Source organism: Jaculus jaculus, chromosome 5 (genome assembly GCF_020740685.1).
Source record: "Jaculus jaculus isolate mJacJac1 chromosome 5, mJacJac1.mat.Y.cur, whole genome shotgun sequence".
NCBI lineage: Eukaryota > Metazoa > Chordata > Mammalia > Rodentia > Dipodidae > Jaculus > Jaculus jaculus.
Window position 1 is genome coordinate 128,562,810 of NC_059106.1, and position 19,602 is coordinate 128,582,411.

The following is a 19,602-nucleotide window of genomic DNA, read 5'->3' on the forward strand; positions in this document are numbered from 1 at the left end:
ATACCTTAACAAGTAAGCTGTCTCTTTAGCCCCAGTCCTGTATTTTTCTTTCTCCCTTTTTCATATTAGGATTTTGCTCACTTACTGAGTTGGACATGTCTGATTCTTTCCAAGTTCTCTTCTTATTTTAATTTTTTTTGTTTATTTTTTATTTATTTATTTGAGAGAGACAGACAGAGAAAGAGGAAGAGAGAGAGAGAGAGAGAGAGAGAGAGAGAGAGAGAGAGAGAGAGAGCATGATGCCAGGGTTTCCAGCTACTGCAGACGAATTCAAGATGCATGCGCCCCCTTGTGCATCTGGCTAATGTGGGTCCTGGGGAATCGAGCCTCGAACCATGGTCCTTAGGCTTCACAGGCAAGCGCTTAACCGCTAAGCCATCTCTCCGGCCCTCCTAGTTCTCTTCTATTTCTCTATTCTTCTTATGGGATTTCTTTCTTTCTTTTTGTTTTTTTAATGCTTTCCTGTTAAGACTTGTTTCCTCTTCTTTGTGTAGAATTTCATTAAGTATCTTCTGTAAGGCTATCTTAGTGATTATGAAATGTTTTATTTTGTGAGTCTCTTGGAAAAAACTTTATTTTCCATAAATTTTAATGAATTGCTCTGCTGGATAAAACAATCTTGGATGAAAGTTATCTATTTTCAGGGCTCAAAATATATCATCTAATTTTCTGGATTATAGGGTTTCTTTCAAAAGGGTTGATGCTATTCTGATAGGTCTGCCTTAGCAACTAAGTGGTTACTTTCTTCTTGTAGCTTCTTCTTTTTAATATTTGTGTGTGTGTGTAGGGTGTGTGCATGTCATGACACATGTGAAAGTCAAAGAGAAATGTCAGGGTGTTGGCCTTCTCTATTTATCCTGCTTAAGATGGGATTTCTCTTATTGTTTTTCTACTGAGAGAGTCAGTCTTTATGACCTATGAGCACTGGGATTCTCCTGATTCGGCCTCCCATTTGCATGGGTCTTTGGGATTACAGGAACGCATGCTACTTTGTACCCTATTTTACACAGGTGTTTAGGATTGGAACTATGAGAAAATGCTTTTAACATATGAGCCATCCCCCTATCTCAATGATTAGTTCTTAATATTGTTGTCTTTCTTATGTTTTGTAATTTTAAAAACTTTAATGACAGTATTTCTTGGAATACTCTTTTTGTTATTCCTCTTGTACATACATACCATTCCTCAAGTTTGATAATTTTTCCTGACATAATTTCATTAAATAGTTGTTCCATGCCTTTATTTCTACCTCAGCTTTTTCTACTCCACTGATTCTTCAGCTTGCTTTCTTGATTACTCCAGCTTTCTGAAAGTTGTGGTCATGTTTGATGTTTTTTAATTGCTGTCTGGATGTAACATTTCATAAACCTTGTCTCCCATCTTTGATAAGTGTTTTATGCTTGATCTAGGCTATTGACAAGGCTTTCTGCTGTATATATCATGTGGCTCTTTCATTTCCAACATTTTTGCTTTTAATCCCTCTTTATTCAGAATTTAATTCTCTTTTCTGAATTTTTCCTTCATGTCATCAAATTTCTCATCCATATTGCTAATTTTATTATCTAGGTGCTAAATTGATTTTCTTATTTCATCTATCTGCCTTGCAGGGAAAGCCACCTCCCTATACCTAATACTTTTCCATGCATTACTACTTAGACTGCATTCACAATAGTATTGGATTTTTGGCATTCTTCATTGAGATCCATGCTGTAGATCAACACAACAGAAATTTGATAATGATGATATTAATGTCAATATTGCAGAAGAAAAACTATACAAAAGGGCTTTGAAAATATTAGCATATTGTACAAATGAAATTTTTTTCCTTCTTGTCTGTCTCCAAGGAATCTCATACATGTTTTCATTCATTTGAATAACAGAAAATAGAAGATTCCAGTACGGACTCCTGCAAATTTGGCATGTCAGATTCAAACACAATTATAACACCAGGACCAAATGCCAGTCAGGTATGATTTTCTTCTCTTAATTATGACATTCTTTCCACTTCTCAGTGGTGAGACTTCTCTGATTTTCACATATTTTTATATATCCATTACTTATCCTAATTCTAACAAATTCTATAGTTGATTTAGTCTTTCCTTCAGACCCCAATTCATTTTTTGGTTCACTCCACACATACACACTGAATGCCAGAACATTTCATAGATTTCAGAACACCACATGCTGGCTTCTTCAGTGGAAAAACTCACAGACTGGCAGACAATCAATACAGGTGCAAGTCAGTGCAGGACAGTGCACCAAGTGCTATGGTAAAAGCTGATGAGAAGAGCCGCAGGAGTCTGGAGCTGAGAGTGAGTACTGTTTCTGGGAAAGAGATCAGTCACAGTGGAGGTATGTTTGTCTTGGAAAGCAATGAGGATTTCACTAGGCAGCTAAGAGCAGTTTGAATCAAGACCAATTTACTGAGGAAATTACCTTTAAATCACGTAGGAAGATAAAAGTATTGTGACAAATATGCTACTTCATAACGTGGCTGGGATCCTTGCAGGAGAACCCCTTAAAAGCTTGACCAGCTCCCTCTCATTGGTGACTTTGTAGAGTCCTGTGAGTGCCATCACTGTCTTGCGCCAGTTCCCATTTTCCTCAAGCCTGCAGAGGATGTCTGTGGTTGCTCAGCTGGCTGGGGACCGTCACTACCAAGTGTACATGAAGGGTGCCCCAGAGATGGTGGCCAGGTTCTGCAGATCTGAGACAGGTACTGACTCTTTTTCTTTCTCTCTCCTTCTCAAGAGATAAAATAGTTTAAAAGGCTAAACACTTAAAGCAAACTCCCTCTGCACTACCGTCCAAGCGTATGAACCTGAAGACCTCCACAAGCAACGAGGTGAAGTGGCTCATTGTGTGGGTGGGGAGAGGCAGCTTTGAAGACCCTGTGAGGCACAGAGCTAGGGAGAAAATATCTGGCTGTGGTCTAGCCACATAACGGCATCCATGGCGAAGCACCAGGGCAGGAGATGGGGAGCAGAGCAACAGGGGTCATGCTCAAACCAGAGGACCAGAGACCATGAGAAGGAGGAAAGCAAAGGCAAAGTCTGGATAGTTGTCTAGCTCTGCAGAACATGAGTGCTCCCAGCAGAAGGGACAGGGTTCACTCTGCTATTCAGGGCTCTGACAAGCCAAATGAAATAAAATATATTTTTAAAGATAAATCTTTTTGAAAACAAGTGATTAGACTAACTTAGATGAGATTAGAGCAAAGTAATTAATCATTTACACAGCAATTTTTCTTTGTGGGCCAGGCTTTGAAATGATTTGCATTATTTTTGAATCTTATAAACATGTGCACCTTCCAGGCAGCAGCCAAATTTATAAGAATGTTGTTGCATTCAAATGAGTTTATTTGGGTAAAATTGGCCTTTTCTCCTGATTTCCATTTAAATTATCCCTGTGATTGCTGTGGCCATCAACTTGTGCACAGACTTCTACATTTTACAAATAATTGTTCTGATGTCTCCATTAGTACCCCTTTCTGGGACCATTTGGGAAGCTCAGTGGTAGAGCATTTGCCCAGCATGCACAAAGCCCTGGGTTTGATTGCCACGTGGAGGAGAAAAAAACCTCCTTTTCTTTTTTCTTTTTACTTATTTATTAGAGAGAAAGAGAGATTGAGAATGGGCATGCCAGAGCCTGTAGCCACTGCTCATGAACTCCAGACACATGTGCTACCATGTGCATCTGGCTTACATGAGTCCTGGGGAAATGAACCTGGGTCCTTAGGCTTTTCAGACAAGCTCCTTAACCACTATCTCTCTAGACCTTTTAAAGTATATATATTGCCCTTTTAATATATATATATATGTATTTATAATTTATATATATATATATATATATATATATTTATTTGAAAATATATATGTTCTGACTTTGATCTTCCTCATGAGTTCCATGAACTCATTCCTAAATTGTAGCTCATGCTTGGCTTTGTGCTGTTTTCTTCCATTCATGCAAACAGGGTGAAGGTGAGAGTCTTGTTGACCTTAGTGTGGTGTCTGTTGTCCTTTTCTATCAGAGAGTGTCGTACCTGTCACCTGACTTTTTTTTTTCCCTCTGTGCCAGACTTTCTAATTCTTTCAATTGTCTGTCTTGACCTCTGAGTTTTCACTATCCCCCCCTCAAAAAAAAAAAGAAAGAAAAGAAAAAGAAAAGGAGAATGGACAGCTAGAAGTTTCCTTGAAATTATAGCCTCACCTATAGGAATATTTTAGAATAACAGATATTCCAAGGTAAATAACCACCTTTCCATTTGATGAGTGGGTATGTAAGGTACAAAGGAGAGATTTAACATGACTGAGGTCATAAAATGAGCCGAGAGCACAATGGAGAATAGAACTGAGTTGTTTTACCACCCAAGCCATTGAATCTCCAATTACATTACATTTGGTTTTATCTAATACCTACAGCTGCATTATAAACCATGAAGTCTTATGTGTATACACACACACACACACACACACACACACACACACACACAGTTGACCTACCAAAACACACAAATGCTGACTTTGTATCATCTGTCATCTATGCAAGGGGCAAACATTTCTGTAAAGAGCCACTTATTATGTATTTCTGGTATTGCTGGCCCCACAGTGTCCGTATCAACTATTCAATCTTGCCACTGTAGCTCCAATGCAGACATGGATAATTAACAAGCAAGTGGGTGGTGAAAGCATAAAACTTTATTTACAAAACTTAAGTAGTGAGACAGATTTAGCCTGGGTACCATAGTTTGTCAATAACCAATCTCTTCTGCCAATCTAGAAGATTGTCTGTTTCTCTGATTCCACTCATGTAGACATAGCCTTGAGGCCTGTCCTTAGTGAACCTAATTGTTATATTTGACACCCAACTTGCATTTGGCCAGCTTGGGCTGCTATAACAAAATGCTATGGGCTGGGAAGTTTAAACAACAGAACTTTATGTCTCACAGTTCTGAAAGCTTATCTGTGCAAGACCAAAGTGCTGGACAGTTTGGTTCTTGGTAAGAGCTATTATCCTGGTGTGTAGATGGCAGCTTTCTCACATGGTGGAGTGATCATCATCTCTTTTATCTTCTCACATCTTAATCTCACTCATTAGTCTTCACCGTCAAGACCTAATTACTTTCTAAAGTTCCCATGAACAAATATAGTCACATTAGGGTTACACTTCAACACAAGAATTTCAGGGCATAGCACAGTTGATGACAACATATCCATGTAATTTTTTTTTTTCATCTGAGTAATGTGAGCTCATTGGTAATGTTGCTCATGACCTTCGTCTGACCTGTGAGTTTTCTAACGTGACAGTTAAAGTACAGTGACAGTATCCCAGAGTTGCGTGGGAGCTGGGCAGGCTTTAACATGATCTTTCACTTCCCTCTTTTCCCTCTCCTGTTAGTACCTAAGAATTTCCCTCAGGAGCTGAGGAATTACACTGTACAAGGCTTCCGTGTCATTGCCCTCGCCCATAAAACCCTGAGGATGGAGACACTCTCTGATGTGGGGCATTTAGAAAGGTAAGGAACTGGAAATCAGCTTGTGGGAAGGCTCTGTGTTCATGAAGTGAGAGAACTCTGGAGGCAGACAGATGGACAGCTCAGATCCCCAGATCGGGACATGAGCTGTTGTGGGTGAGATGGAAGGCTGGCTTAGGCTACAACGCTGTGTGTGAATAAAGATGGCAGTGAGGATTCCAATTCTCCAACAGAAGTCTCCTATCTCTGCCCTCAGCTTATCATCCCCATCTTCATCTGACTTCTCATTCCTATACCCAGCAACCAAGTCTTCCTCCTTAGAGCATTATGTGCTAGACATACTTAGATGTCCCATATTTACTTAAATTTCTCTCAGGCTTAGAGGACACAGATGAAAATTTGAAGGATTTCTAAACTCCTTTAGGTGTGTGTGTGTGTGTGTATGTGTGCATACATGCATGTTTTGAGGTCAGTACTATATGGCCCTCAATCTGATCTGGGTGTTAATGAGTGCAAATTAGATTTCTCATAAAAAATAAAATTTAATATTCTTAATTACATTGAAATAATGAATTGCCATCATTAGATGATAATCTATACACGACTTTTTCTTCCAGTGTTCTTCAGCTTTTAAAGGTTGTTCATAAATTATCTGTGAAAAAGGAATAGAGAAATGGTGTAGAAAATTCAATAGTTGATAATTATTGTGTATGTCTGATATATTAATATTGCTAATTGATGGATTCTTTTTTTATGTAATTGATCATATTGTGTACAATATTGATATGTTTGGTTTAATGTGGCTATCTTCAACCAAACTTTATGTAAGATAATTATTGCTTACACAGTATTTGCTTATCTATAAAATATAGGATTTGATGATATTTAAAGGAATCTTTCACTCATGACATTTCTATCATAGAATCGCAATGGGTTAGGGAGACACCTCATCTGGTAAATTGCTTGCCTAGCAAGCATAAGAATTCAGTTTGTTCCCCAGAGTATGTCAAAAAACTCAGCAGGATTGCAGACTCATATAATCCCAGCATCAGAGAGACCAAGACAGGTAAGAGATCCACAGGGATCATTTACCAGCCAATCTAGCTCATTGGTGGGATCTAGGCCAATGAGAGACCCTGCCTCAAAAAGAAGCACATGGCCCCAGAGAGATAGTTCAGCAGTTAAAGACAATTTCTTTCAAAGTATGATGGCCTAGGTTTTACTCCCCAGAACCCACATGAACCAAGTGGCATATCTGGAATTCATTTGTAGTGGAGGGAGACCCTGGCATGGTCTTTCATCTTTCTTTCTTCTTTTCTTCCTTCCTTTCTTCCTTCCTTCCTTCCTTTCCTCCCTCCCTCCTTTCTTCTTTCTTTCATTCTTTCTTTCTTTCTTCTTTATTCCTTAATTCCTTCCTTTCTCTCTTTCTTTTATTTCAAAATAATAAATATTGGAAAAAAGTGGATGGTGTACATGAGAAAAGACACTTGAAGCTGGCCTTCTTATGGGCTTCACCTACCTGTGCACAGAAGTCCATGTATGCTGTGGTGGTTTGATTCCAATGTCCCCATAAACTTACATGTTCTGAGTGCTTAGGTTCCCAGATGGTGGCAATTTGACAATTGAATCCTCATGGATGTATTGTTAGGGGTGGGCTTATGGGTGTTATAGCCAGTTTCTTCTTGCCAGTGTTTGACACACTCTCCTGTTGCTGTTGTCTTTCTGATGTTGGCCAGGAGGTGATGTCCACCCTCTGCTCATGCCATCATTTTCCCTGCCATCATGGAACTTTCCCTTGAGTCCGTAAATCAAAATAAACCTTTTTTTCCCACAAGTTGCTCTTGGTCAGGTGTTTTCTGCCAGCATAGTGGACTTGACTGCAAGAGTAAAGTGGGTACCAAGAAGTGGATTATTGCTACTAGAAACCTGACTTTAGCTTTGGCCTCTTGGAAATGCTTTGCAGGAAAATGTGAATGAATCTGAAACCTTAGCCAAAGAGATACCTTGGAGTGCTGTAAGTACAGGTTGATGGACTATTCTGTTCAGAGTTTAAAGACATGAATGCAGTAAGAAGTATGGATTGTGAGGTTTGGTTCATGAGGGTGAGAAAGAGCTTTGCCTGGACTGGGCTAGAGGCAGTTTGTGTGAGAGGCTTGCCGTTATGTCCATGTCCTGAGAACTTATGCAGGGTTGCATTGCATAGAAATGGACTGGTATAAACAGAAGGATATGGCACAGTAGAAATAAAATCCTTGGGCCAAAACTGCTGCTTATTCAGCTGCAATTCTTTGAGAGATTACTTCCACTGAGCTTGGGCCAGTTGCCCTGCAATGTGACAACAGGAAGAACGTAGACTCTTTTCAAGGGGCATGAGGACTGAAAGGGTGTCCTGTTCTTCAAAGTCTGCTTTATTCCCTCTTGGATTAGCAATTTCATAGACCAACTGGTATTATGAAGTATAACAAATGTAGAAAAATGAGGATCCTGGAATTTGTAACACAGTTTTGCATTTTGGAAATGGCCATGGGCAGTGTGGAGCCGACTTATTCGATTACCTGCATGGAGGCCCTATGAAGCCATGGGGATGAACTGTGGGTTGCAGTGGAGACCCAGTGGAGATGCCAGGACTACAAGGTGGCTGCCAAGGAAAGCTGTTGGCACTGGATAAAGTTTTTCAGGACTATGAGTAGCCTAGATGGAGGGGCAGAATTGGAACTCCAGAGACCTGTCACTGGTTAGAATTTTCTGAGACTTGGAGACTTATCACTGTCTAGAGTTGTTGGACATGAAGGTAAATAGTTTGATGTTTATCCTATTTAAATCTTGTATTGGTTGAATGTTTCTTTGCTATGCCCAATGCCATCTTTTTGCAGTGTGAATGTTTATGCTCTGCCATTATGGTTTGTTTTTGTTGTTTTTGTATTATGGCTCAGTTAAAAGGTCTTGGACTATGTGGATGTTTGAACATCATTGGGATTGATTAAAAACTACGGGTGCTTTTAAAGTTGGACTTAATATACTGTACTTATATTATGTATAGTTAACAGGTCATGGGGGTCAGGCACAGAATATGGGGGTTTAATTCCAGTGTCCCCCATAACCTTAGGTGTTCTGAATGCTAGGTCCCCAGCTAATGGTTATTTGACAATTGAATCCTCCTGGAAGGCAGTGTATTGTTGGGGGCAGTCTTATCAGTGTTATAACCAGCTTTCTCTTGCCAGAGTTTAGCACATTCTATTCTTGCTATTGTCTATCTGATGTGGGCCAGGATGTGATGTCCACTCTCTGCTCATGTCATCGTTTTCCCCTGCCATCATGGAGCTCCCCCTTAAGTCTGTAAGCCAAAATAAACCCTTTTTACCCACAAGCTGCTCTTGGTCAGGTGTTTTCTGCCAGTAGTGCAAACTTGACTGCAACATGTGCCCACCTACCCACATGCATGCAAATATGCATACACAGATGCCACACACATATGCAAAAAAATAAGAAATAAATTCAGGAATCTCAGTTTGAAACACATGAGTTATATCCTCAGATTTAGTATTCCAGATGCTAGGTATTCCTTATCAAGCATAAAGACTCACAACACATGGGATTTTGTAATTTTTTCAAACAGAAATTTGAATAACAAATGTTTAGGTCATGTGTGAATGAAAAATTTGCATAACTAGTAATGGAGTGTAGCCAGCACCCCATCTGCCACCTACCAATGCAGCTGTGCTTTCTCATGTAAGAGCCACGAGTGAGATAGACATTAATAAAATATAAACAATAAAAACGTGTTACATTTTCACTCATCATAAGTTTTCCAAGGGATATAAGAAGCCCATATTCCTTCTTAATATGAAGTTGCTAAATTCATAAATAGTAAAATGAAATAGAATTAAATTGCAATTTATAAAACTTTCTATTGAGAAAAATCAAACCTTCTTTTAGAGAAGCTGTGAAAGGAAATGTAAGACTTTCTTGAGCTAACTTAAAATAAAATGATCTGAGACTGAAATCTAGAGAAATACTCAGAGATCCATCACTTTGTTGGTTTATGAAATTCTTACTGACCTTTAGCAGACGTTAGATGTTGAGAGAATTACAGAGTAAACACAGTGAAGTTCACATCCTCAGAGATGAAGATCCTAATGGGGGAAAGCAGATGACAGAATAAAGTTATAAAATATTGCCCCCTTGTTGAGTCTTAAATGCTGTGATGGGGGAAATAAAGCAAGAGAACTCTTAAAGACACACAGTACCATTTTGCATAGGGAGGTCACATAAGTCCTCTGAGATGACATTTGAGCTCAGATCTGAGTAAAAGAAGAGCAAGACAAGCACTTCTCCGGAGACCCAGCACCACAAGGAACTTAGCAGCAGAGTGGTATAAGTCCCGCCAATGTGGCCCTGGAACACTGTAGCATAACAAGAGGCCAAAGCGCCTGAAGCACCCCATGAAGGAAAAGCTGTAAACTACAAGTAAAAGCATTTGTTCACTTGTGCTCTGTGCCTGTGTTTTGGGGTCATGAATATAAAACCTTTGCCAAGACCAATCTCAAGAACACACTCCCTCAGGTTTCCCTCTACCAGGCTCACTTTCCTGTCTGATGTATGAGTCTTTAATCTGTCTTCAGTTAATTGCTGCATATTGTATTATGACCTTTGCAATACTCTGACCATGTATCTGTCAGAAATGACACAAGGGAGGAACGGTCTATTTTGCCTTGTGGCTTCAGAGGGATTTGAACACATCATGGCAACGAAGACTGGGCAGAGCTCGTCCGTCCCCTGTGGTACAGCATGAGGCAGAGTTGTTCATATGACAGCCAGCCAGGAGGCTAGGGGTTTGGGACCAAACTAGGGTGGGCATAATCTTCAAATGCCCAACTGTAGTGACCTACTACTGCCAGTTAGGCCCCACCTCCTAGAGACCACAGGTTTTAAAATGCAGAAGAGGTGGCAGAAACAATGTAAGAGCCAAAGGAAGGGTAGGACTCCTTACAACGTGCTCCTTCCAGACACAAAATGGCCTCAATATCCATGACCTCATAGTGCCTGACACTACCTACACAAGACCATCATAAGAGGAGGGAAAGATCATGACATCAAAATAAAAGAGAGACTTAGGGAGATGGGGAGGAGATGTGATGGAGAATGGAATTTCAAAGGGGAAAAGGGGGGTGAGTGAGGGTGTTACCATGGGATATTTTTTATAATCATGGAAAATGTTTTAAAAAATTGAGAAAAAATTAAACAAAATTAAAAAACATAGCACCAAGTACCAAAACTGGGGACCCAGTGTTTGATGCATGAGCCTGTGGAGGACATTACAGATTCAGGCCATAATATTTATGCTATAACATAAAGGACTAATGTTATTTGCATATGGACATTAAACTAAAACTTCCACACAACAGAAGAAACAATGGAAGGAAATAGCTTATGAGGGACAGAGAAAATATTTCAAAACACATATCTAATAAAGAATTTATATCCACAGTGTATAAGGAACATAATAATAAGAAGCAATAAAATTATTAAAAATGGGCAAAGGATCCAAGTAGACTTTCTTCAAAATCACATAAAAACCAAAAAAAAAAAAAAAAATCGCATAAAAATAGCAAAAAGGTGCATAGAGAGACACTCGGCTTCTTTGATCATAAGTGAAATGAAAACCAAACATACAATGAGATATCTCATGCCTAGTGTGAGGGATAATTACATTTGAACCTAGAAATACTATTAAGGTGAATGGAAAATGGTGCAACTGCTATGGGAAATAATGCTGAAGTTTGTCAAACAGTTAAAAAGAGAATGATTCTATGATATAGACATCCCCTAAACTTATTTCTAGAGATATGTCCAGATGTATTAGGATCAGGATCTCCAAGGAGCATCTGTACTTCCACATTCCTTTTAGCATTATTTACGATAGTCAGCATGTCCATCAATTAACAAAATCAAGAAAATAAAGGATATGCATGTAATGGAAACTCAGTTGGTCTTAATAAAGAAGGAACTCATGCATTATGAGACAGCATGGCTAAACCTTGAGGGCATCATGCTAAGTGAAATTCACCATTCAGAAGAGGATATAATAACAAAGAACCAATATCAAAAGACACTGGAGAGGGTTGGGGAGGTGGCTTGGTGGTTAAGCACTTGCCTGTGAAGCCTAAGATTTGCGGCTATATTCCCCAGTACTCACATAAGCCAGATGCACAAGGTGGCACATGCATCTAGAGTTCGTTTGCAGTGGCTCGAGGCCCTGGTGCACCCATTCTCTCCTCTCTGTCTATGTCTATAAAATAAATAAAGAAGAAAACCAAAATAGACATTGGATAAATGAAATATGTACAGATGAGAGATATCAACACATTTTTGTAAGATATAAAATATGTGGGGAAGCGAGAGCTGAACTAGCAGGATAGCAGAAGCCACTGCCGATGCCACGGCCAGAGTGAGGAATGGCGAGAAGAAAACCGTCCTGCAGATCCCCAGGAAGGCCCACGCTCGAGAGCACCGTGCACCGTGGGAGCTGGACACTGAGGTGGACACGAGGGCTCGGCACGGGAACGCACACTTATTGGCGCCTTAGCTCACTTTCCCCCTCCCTCCTTTGCTCCCTACAAGCTTCATCCTGCTCTGCACAGAAAAATGAACCATGAAGGACGAAGAAAGAAGGAGCTCTTGATCCCAAATTTACTTTTTAAAAAGCCACCCACAATTTGTTCCATTTCACAGGAAGGTTCTGACTAAGTAATAGAAGCACAACAGGACTCTACTTTCAAATTCTGAAAACTAACCCTGTCTGAGGCCACATACTGACAGGGGTGACGAGTGCGGGCCACAATAGGTGGCCTCCTTACTGCAGTGCATTGCATACAGAAGATACTCAGTACATGTTAAATTAGAAGTTGTTTTTTTTCTGAGGTAGGGTCTCACTCTGGTACAGGCTAACCTGGAATTAACTATGTAGTCTCAGGATGGCCCAAACTCACAGCAATCCTCCTACCTGTGCCTCCCAAGTGCTAGGATTAAAGGAGTGCACCACCATGCCCAGCTAAAAGTTTTTTTTTTTTTTTAATGTAAAGTCAAAGGAAAAAAGTGACAGTGAGGTTGGAGATTAAAAATATATATGATTAGGGCTGGAGAGATGGCTTAGCAGTTAAGCGCTTGCCTGTGAAGCCTAAGAACCCCGGTTCGAGGCTCGGTTCCTCAGGTCCCACGTTAGCCAGATGTACAAAGGGGCGCAAGCGTCTGGAGTTCGTTTGCAGAGGCTGGAAGCCGTGGTGTGCCCATTCTCTCTCTCTCCCTCTATCTGTCTTTCTCTCTGTGTCTGTCACTCTCAAATAAATAAATAAATAATTTGAAAAAAAATATATATGTATGATTAGATTTTTTTAAAAAGCCATAGAGGAGTTATAAGATTACATTATTTTGAAAAATAGACGTGAGGGCTCGGGAAGTAGCTGTCAGTATGCAAGGCAAGCATGAGCCCCTGAATTTGCTCTCTGGGACCACATAAAGAAAAACCAGGCATGGTGGCATATACTTGTAATACCAGCACTGGGAAGGCAGAGGCATGTGGATCCCTGGGCCAGTTTAGCCTAATTAGGTAAGTTCTAGGCCATTGAGAGACCCTGTCTCAAGAAAGGTGGACTTCACCTGAGGAATGACACGTGAGACCACATGCACACACACACACACACACACACACACACGCGCGCGCGCGCGCGCGCGCACGCATATGCTCTTTCTCTTCTCTCTCTCTCCTCTCTCACTCTTTCTCATAGAGTTGAAAACTGGAAGTGATTATCTTTGGGAAGAAGAAAAAGGGTGAGGTGATATGGAAACTGGTTTTCGTTATGAGCACCTAGGTTCATTTTTCTCTTTTTAACCTGTGCATTTTATACATTAATACAATATGAACGTTTTAAAGAAAAGATTAAGTTGGCTGTTGAGAATACAGAATACATATTGATTTTTTTTTTCTGAATCTGAAGGGAGAAAGTGGAGTCTGAGTTAATATTTCTGGGACTTCTAATAATGGAAAATCGCTTGAAAAAGGAAACCAAGCCAGTCTTGAAGGAACTGAGTGAGGCCAACATCAGGACTGTGATGATCACAGGTATGTTCGTTTCTAGAGGCCTAAGTGGGTTGTGTCTTGTGCACACGGCAAAGATGCATGAGCTGAGGAAGCTCGTGTGGCTGAGCAGAAAGCCAGCGCTCGCTGGTGGCCTTGTGCTCCACGCCCCTTCCCAGCAGGAGCAACAGCCTTACAGACAGAAAACCATATCTCATTTTCTGTCCACCGCCCCCCCATTTTTTTTTGGTGTGGTTTCACTCTAGCTCAGGCTGGCCTTGAATTCACTATGTAGTCTTACGGTGGCCTCAAACTCATGGTGATCCTCCTACCTCTGCCTACCAAGTGCTGGGATTAAAGGCATGTGCTACCCTGCCTGGCTCACCACCACTTCTTTTTCTTTTTTCTAAAAAATTATTTACTTAGAAAGAAACAGATCGGGAGGGAAAGAATGGAGTACAGCAGAGTCTCTATCCACTGCAAACAAGCCCCAGACACGTGTCACCATGAGCATCTGGCTTATGTGGGTCTTGGGGAATGGAAACCTGGGTCCTTAGGCTTCATAGTCAAGTGCCCTAACTGCTGAGCCATCCCTCGAGTCCCTCTACCACCCATTTTACCCAGGATCTGTGCAGTGCCAACTGGTTCACAGAAAATGTTTGTACAGGACTACTATGATATTATCATCACGAATCCCAGTGACAGCTCTCCATGAAGGACGTGCTGTCCAGTCTGGTCGTCCAGGGTAAAGAGCCCAAGCACAGTGTGTGATCAGCAAACCCAAGCATGACCTGGCCCTCGGTTTTCTTCTGCTTAACTGGGATCCAGATTCCAAGGACAGACTTGTACTCTCAGCCTGGAGTCATATGCTCATCACTGAGAGCTATCTGCCACTTGAGGGTTAGTTACACAGAGCATAAACATTCCTCCTTAATTCACTTATTCATGTTTTGGAACTATGCAGTGGACTGGACATGATGCTGAATATCGTGTTTAAGAGCTGCTGAGGTTGGTATTTGCCCATTGGGAGTGTGCAGTCTTGGGTAAGAGGGAAGACAAATGGTTGTAATATATAAAAGGAAAGAGTGCCACCCCAGTTGATACCAAACAAAGAGGAGGAGTAGCAAATCCGTTCCAGCTATCTAGAGAAGGTTTGTACTTCAAGCAGTTTCTTCATCTCCTAGGTGACAATCTTCAAACAGCCATCACTGTTGCAAAGAACTCCGAGATGATTCCTCCTGGAAGCCAAGTCATCATTGTTGAAGCCAATGGACCAGAAGACCTTATGCCTGCTTCTGTGACCTGGCAGCTGGTGGAGACCCAACGGCCTGGTGCAGGGAAGATGGTGAGCAAATGTTACAAGCCCTGTCACTGGGCCTGGGATGATGGGACATATCCCTGGCATGGCACAGGCATCTCAGGTCTGGAAGTCATCTCAGTTAGTTAACCCTCATGTCTGTCCTGGGTGTTGCCATCTGTAAAAGCGTTTGCCATAATGCTTTGTAACCCCGTCTGCACATCATGATCACCTGGGGCAGTTGTCAAGCTTGCCAATACAGTCTGTGCACACTAAATTGGAACCCCCTGGGTGAGGGGGGCACTATCTGCCTTGTTTCCTAGTTGTTCCAAGTGCATCCATGGCTGAGAGCCATTGACTTTTGGCCATATTTTCTTGTGATTGCCACAATAACTCTATGCAGTTGGGTAAGCTCTGTATTTTATGCATGAGATAAATGGATTCAGGAAAGTAAGCTTGCCAAGACACACAATAGTGACTTGTATAGCAGAAACCAGGCCCGGATCTATTTGAGTCCACACAAACCCATGGCCATGGTTGCAGTCAGGTTTGTCTTGCTGGCAGAAATCACTCTACCAAGAGCAGCTTGTTGAGGGAAAAAAAAAAGGGGGAGGTTATTTTGGCTTGCAGACTCGAGGGGAAGCTCCGTGATGGCAGGGAGAATGATGGCATGAGCAGAGGGTGGACATTACCACCTGGCCAACATCGGGTGGACAACAGGAACAGGAGAGTGTGCCAAACACTGGCAAGGGAAAACTGGCTATAACACACATAAGCCCACCCCCAACAATACACCACCACCAGCAGACATTAATTCCAAAAACTCCACCAGCTGGGGGCCTAGCATTCAAAACACCCAAGATAATGGAGGTTACCTGATCAAACCACCACAGCCATTCACCTTGGAATGTGCCTACGACGTGCACCTGGCAAGGCAGCTGCTCTTCCCTATTATGAAGATGATGTGTCTAACATTCTTTTATTAGTTGTAATACTCATGTTTTTTGTATTATTTCAAAAAAATGGCCCTTCAGGGATGAATTGAAAAAAAGTGCTCCCTTGCTCCAGGCTGACAGCCTTTCACGCTGTTCAGTACAGATGGAGACCGTGTACAGTGCCAAAGCGTACAACTGCACACAACAGTCATGCTTCTTCCCTGGGAAGAGGTGGGTCAATTTGGCTCAACTTTAGCCTCATGTACTATGAAAGATGATAGTTCTCCAGGCGTTCTGCAGATTCCTAGTGATGATTTCCTGTGACCTTGCTTACTTGTGCATCAGTGTGTGTTGCCTAGGCTTTACCATGTCACAGGTCACTCATGATGCTCATTTGTAGGTTTAATACCTGTCCTGATGTTTGGAAGAAGTATATCACAACCTCAGCATTCTTCTCCTCGCCTCGCCTCGCCTCGCCTCGCCTCGCCTCGCCTCGCCTCGCCTCGCCTCTCCTCGCCTCGCCTCGCCTCGCCTCGCCTCGCCTCGCCTCGCCTCGCCTCGCCTCTCCTCTCCTCTCCTCTCCTCTCCTCTCCTCTCCTCTCCTCTCCTCTCCTCTCCTCTCCTCTCCTCTCCTCTCCTCTCCTCTCCTCTCCCTCTTTATCCCTTCCTAGTATGAGCAAAAGAGGTTCTTTTCCTGTCTGAGAATGCTTAGAGCATGGATTTTGTTGTTTGTCTGGAAGTTGGTCATGGAAAAGGAGTACTGTATTTACTTTGCTTCCCAATTCAGCCCATCAGACATTTTCTTCCAAATACAGTGTTTTAAATATTTTTTAAAAAAAATTATTTGAGCCAGACATGGTGGCACATGCCTTTAATCCCAGCACTCGGGAGGCAGAAGTAGGAAGGTGAGTTCAAAGCCATCCTGAAACTATATAGTAAATTCCAGGTCAGCCTGAAGTAGAGTGAGACCCTATCTTGAAAAACTAAATATATATATATTTGAAAGAGAGAGAGAAAATAGGCATGCCAGGGCCTCCAGCCACTGCAAATGAACTCCTTATGCACATGCCCCCATGTTCACCTGGCTTTCATGGGTCCTGAAAAATCGAACCTGGGCCCTTTGGCTTTGTAGGCAAGTGCCTTCACTGCTAAGCCCCTCTCCAGCCCCTAAATACAGTGTTTCCCAGATATACATTGTTATAATGAATAACATATTCTTACCTCCTGTATTTTTATATTTGAACTTAGAGCTTAATACACATGTTAGGCCCTCTGATTTGTAAAACACAAAACAAGCAGTATCAGTGACTGAAGCAGTGAACTACAGGGTATCCTCAGGTGCTTCCTCCCAAGCTGGATACTAGGTGGGGCTGGAGCACAGCAGAGAGCAGTGGAGGTCACTTACAATGGTAGGGAGCCAGGGAAGGTTTTGGCAAGGGGTGGCACTGTGCAGTGGGATATAGGGTGTGAGAGAAGATCTGGGCACCATGACGAAAGGAGCCACCTGTTTTGTTAGTGTCGTATGGAGAGAGGTCAGAGGTCAGGTACAGAAAGGAGTTAGACACTGAGAAAAATAAGCTTCCTACTTTATAGCAAGGAAATTGAGCAAATGAATGGCTGGAGATCCTAGGAGGCACAGGGATGCATGAGGCAGAGGGGGGAAAGAATGGTTCCTGATCTTTCCTACTAGGTACCTTGGGAGTACTTCCTCAGTAGACTGACATCACAAGGTTTACTTTCCTTGGAAGGATCCTCGTCATCAGAGTACCATATGTCCACACACTTTCAGGGAGCATCTTGATAGTTTTCTCCCTATGGTGAAAATTCCATGAGCAAGTTACACCTTCTTCTATGACTGGCGCTCACTTTGTTGCAATACGGATGCACTTGCTTCCTTAAAACGTGGAAAAACAGAGACATTGCTTAAGAATTGGTGTAAAAATAATGTCTTTTGATTTTAGGAAACCTACATTAATATTGGAAACAATTCTGCAGCTGATGGAAAAGGTTACCACTTTGCAATGAGTGGGAAATCTTACCAAGTGCTCTACCAGCATTTTTACAGCTTGCTTCCAAAAGTAAGTATTGGAGAGATGATGTGCTTTGTTCTGTTCTCATATTTGGGAAGCACAGAGAAAGTATTGAAAGTGACAGCCATTGAAATGATCTTACAATTTGACATTGAGCTTCCTTCTTGGAGTGTTGACCCTAAACAAAGCTTCTGATCCCATTACTGTGCCCACCAGACCCCACCCACACTGCCTACTCCCATGATTCTCAGTTGGGGTATATCCTCTCACTTTGTGGCCAGTCTAATCTCAGCCATCCTAGTTTCATTTCTTTCCCAACTGGGACAACTTCCAGATAGATCCAAACATCTGCTCGCCTCATGTGTCTCTCTCTCTTAAGGCAACCAGTGTGTGTCAGACTGTGCTCCATTCCCTTTCTGTCTAGAGTGTCAAATTATATCAGGAGGAAACAAAAGCCCTTTTGTTTACTTTCAAATTCATTTTTATCTTGTCTTCTGTGTCCTTCTTTAAAATAGTGCTATGTAGGGTTGTGCTGCCAGTATGGTGGAGATCTATGGGTCAGAAGCTAGGGGCAGAAGCCATCTGTTAACAGAGTCCAGAATATTCCATCACCTTACCAGTCAAGGATTAAAGAATGTAGACCTTAAAGGCTTCTGGAAACTCTTTTCAAGTTCCTCATTGTATAACTGGGAAGCTGACATTCAGAGAGATTAAGTCACAGGCCTGAAATTAGTTCTAGGAGTTGGGACACGGATAAGAAGAGACTTGGTTTTTGACTTCTGGTCCATTGCTCTCATCTTTGTCTGGGCTACAGCTATGTAACCAGTGTGTAGTAAAAAGAACTGTATCAACTGAAGCATTTTACTCTTCAGCTCTGTTGCTTCTCAGTTTATTATTAATAATTAGAGGTCACTCATTCTTGGAAAATATGGCCCAGAAAAAATAGTAATAGAATTATGATGAAGGGCTTAAAGTGAAAGTTCAGCATAAAAGCACTACATCACCTTACCCCTGCTGTGAAATTTAATCATATACTATCCAGTGCTGTATTTCTTTGGCAGGTAGGAATGATTTTATTTTGGATGCTTATTTTTAAATTCTTCTTCTCCCCAATCTTATCACAATGGCTATTTTTCTCCTTAGATTCTGGTAAATGGAACCATTTTTGCTAGAATGTCTCCTGGGCAGAAATCAAGCCTCATTGAAGAATTTCAGAAGTTAAAGTAAGTGGTGTGATGTGAAAGATGTGTTTGCTGCCTATCACTGTATCTCAGATTCCTCACCCTAGTGGCTGACATTAACCCCACTGACTATTTTGTGTTGCTTTGGGTCAGATGTGGCTCAGCTAAGCCTGGATCTGGGGTCCCTCACAGGATGGAATCAGGTGTCAGCAAGAACTGAGACAACTTAGGCTTCTAGTGGGGATGGCTCTGTCACCAGCCTCGCCCACATGATGGAGATTGAGTCGCTTGTGGGCAGTTGAACTAAAGGCCTCAGTCTTTCACTGGTCAGAAGAAGCCTCCCTCAGTTCCCTGAGACATGAGCCATTTGATAAGAAAGTGCCTAATGTGGCCACAGGTTTCTACAGAGTAAAGAAAGCAAGAAAAAAGAGAAGGAGAAAGAAACAGAGGAGGGAATAAAGGAGATAGATTATTAAGGGTTGGTGAGTTTCATGTCCCAATCTTAGAAGGGATACCCTACCAACTTTTCTGTCTTCTCTTCATTAGAAGTAAGTCAATAGGTCATGTTCACACTGAGTGGATTTCTAACAGCATGCATACCAGAAGATGGGG

At 41.7% G+C, this 19,602-nt stretch overlaps 1 protein-coding gene across 1 annotated transcript in view; it reads left to right on the plus strand.

Moving 5' to 3' along the window:
- Atp13a5 (ATPase 13A5) overlaps positions 1-19,602 on the plus strand; it is a 124,631-nt gene that overhangs the window by 76,175 nt on the left and 28,854 nt on the right. Inside the window, exons 15-21 of the mRNA XM_004654259.3 lie at positions 1,881-1,967; positions 2,560-2,716; positions 5,398-5,515; positions 13,468-13,592; positions 14,732-14,892; positions 17,741-17,857; positions 18,953-19,032. Of these exons, the coding sequence (XP_004654316.2) occupies positions 1,881-1,967; positions 2,560-2,716; positions 5,398-5,515; positions 13,468-13,592; positions 14,732-14,892; positions 17,741-17,857; positions 18,953-19,032 (845 nt within the window). The remainder of the gene's footprint in view (positions 1-1,880; positions 1,968-2,559; positions 2,717-5,397; positions 5,516-13,467; positions 13,593-14,731; positions 14,893-17,740; positions 17,858-18,952; positions 19,033-19,602) is intronic.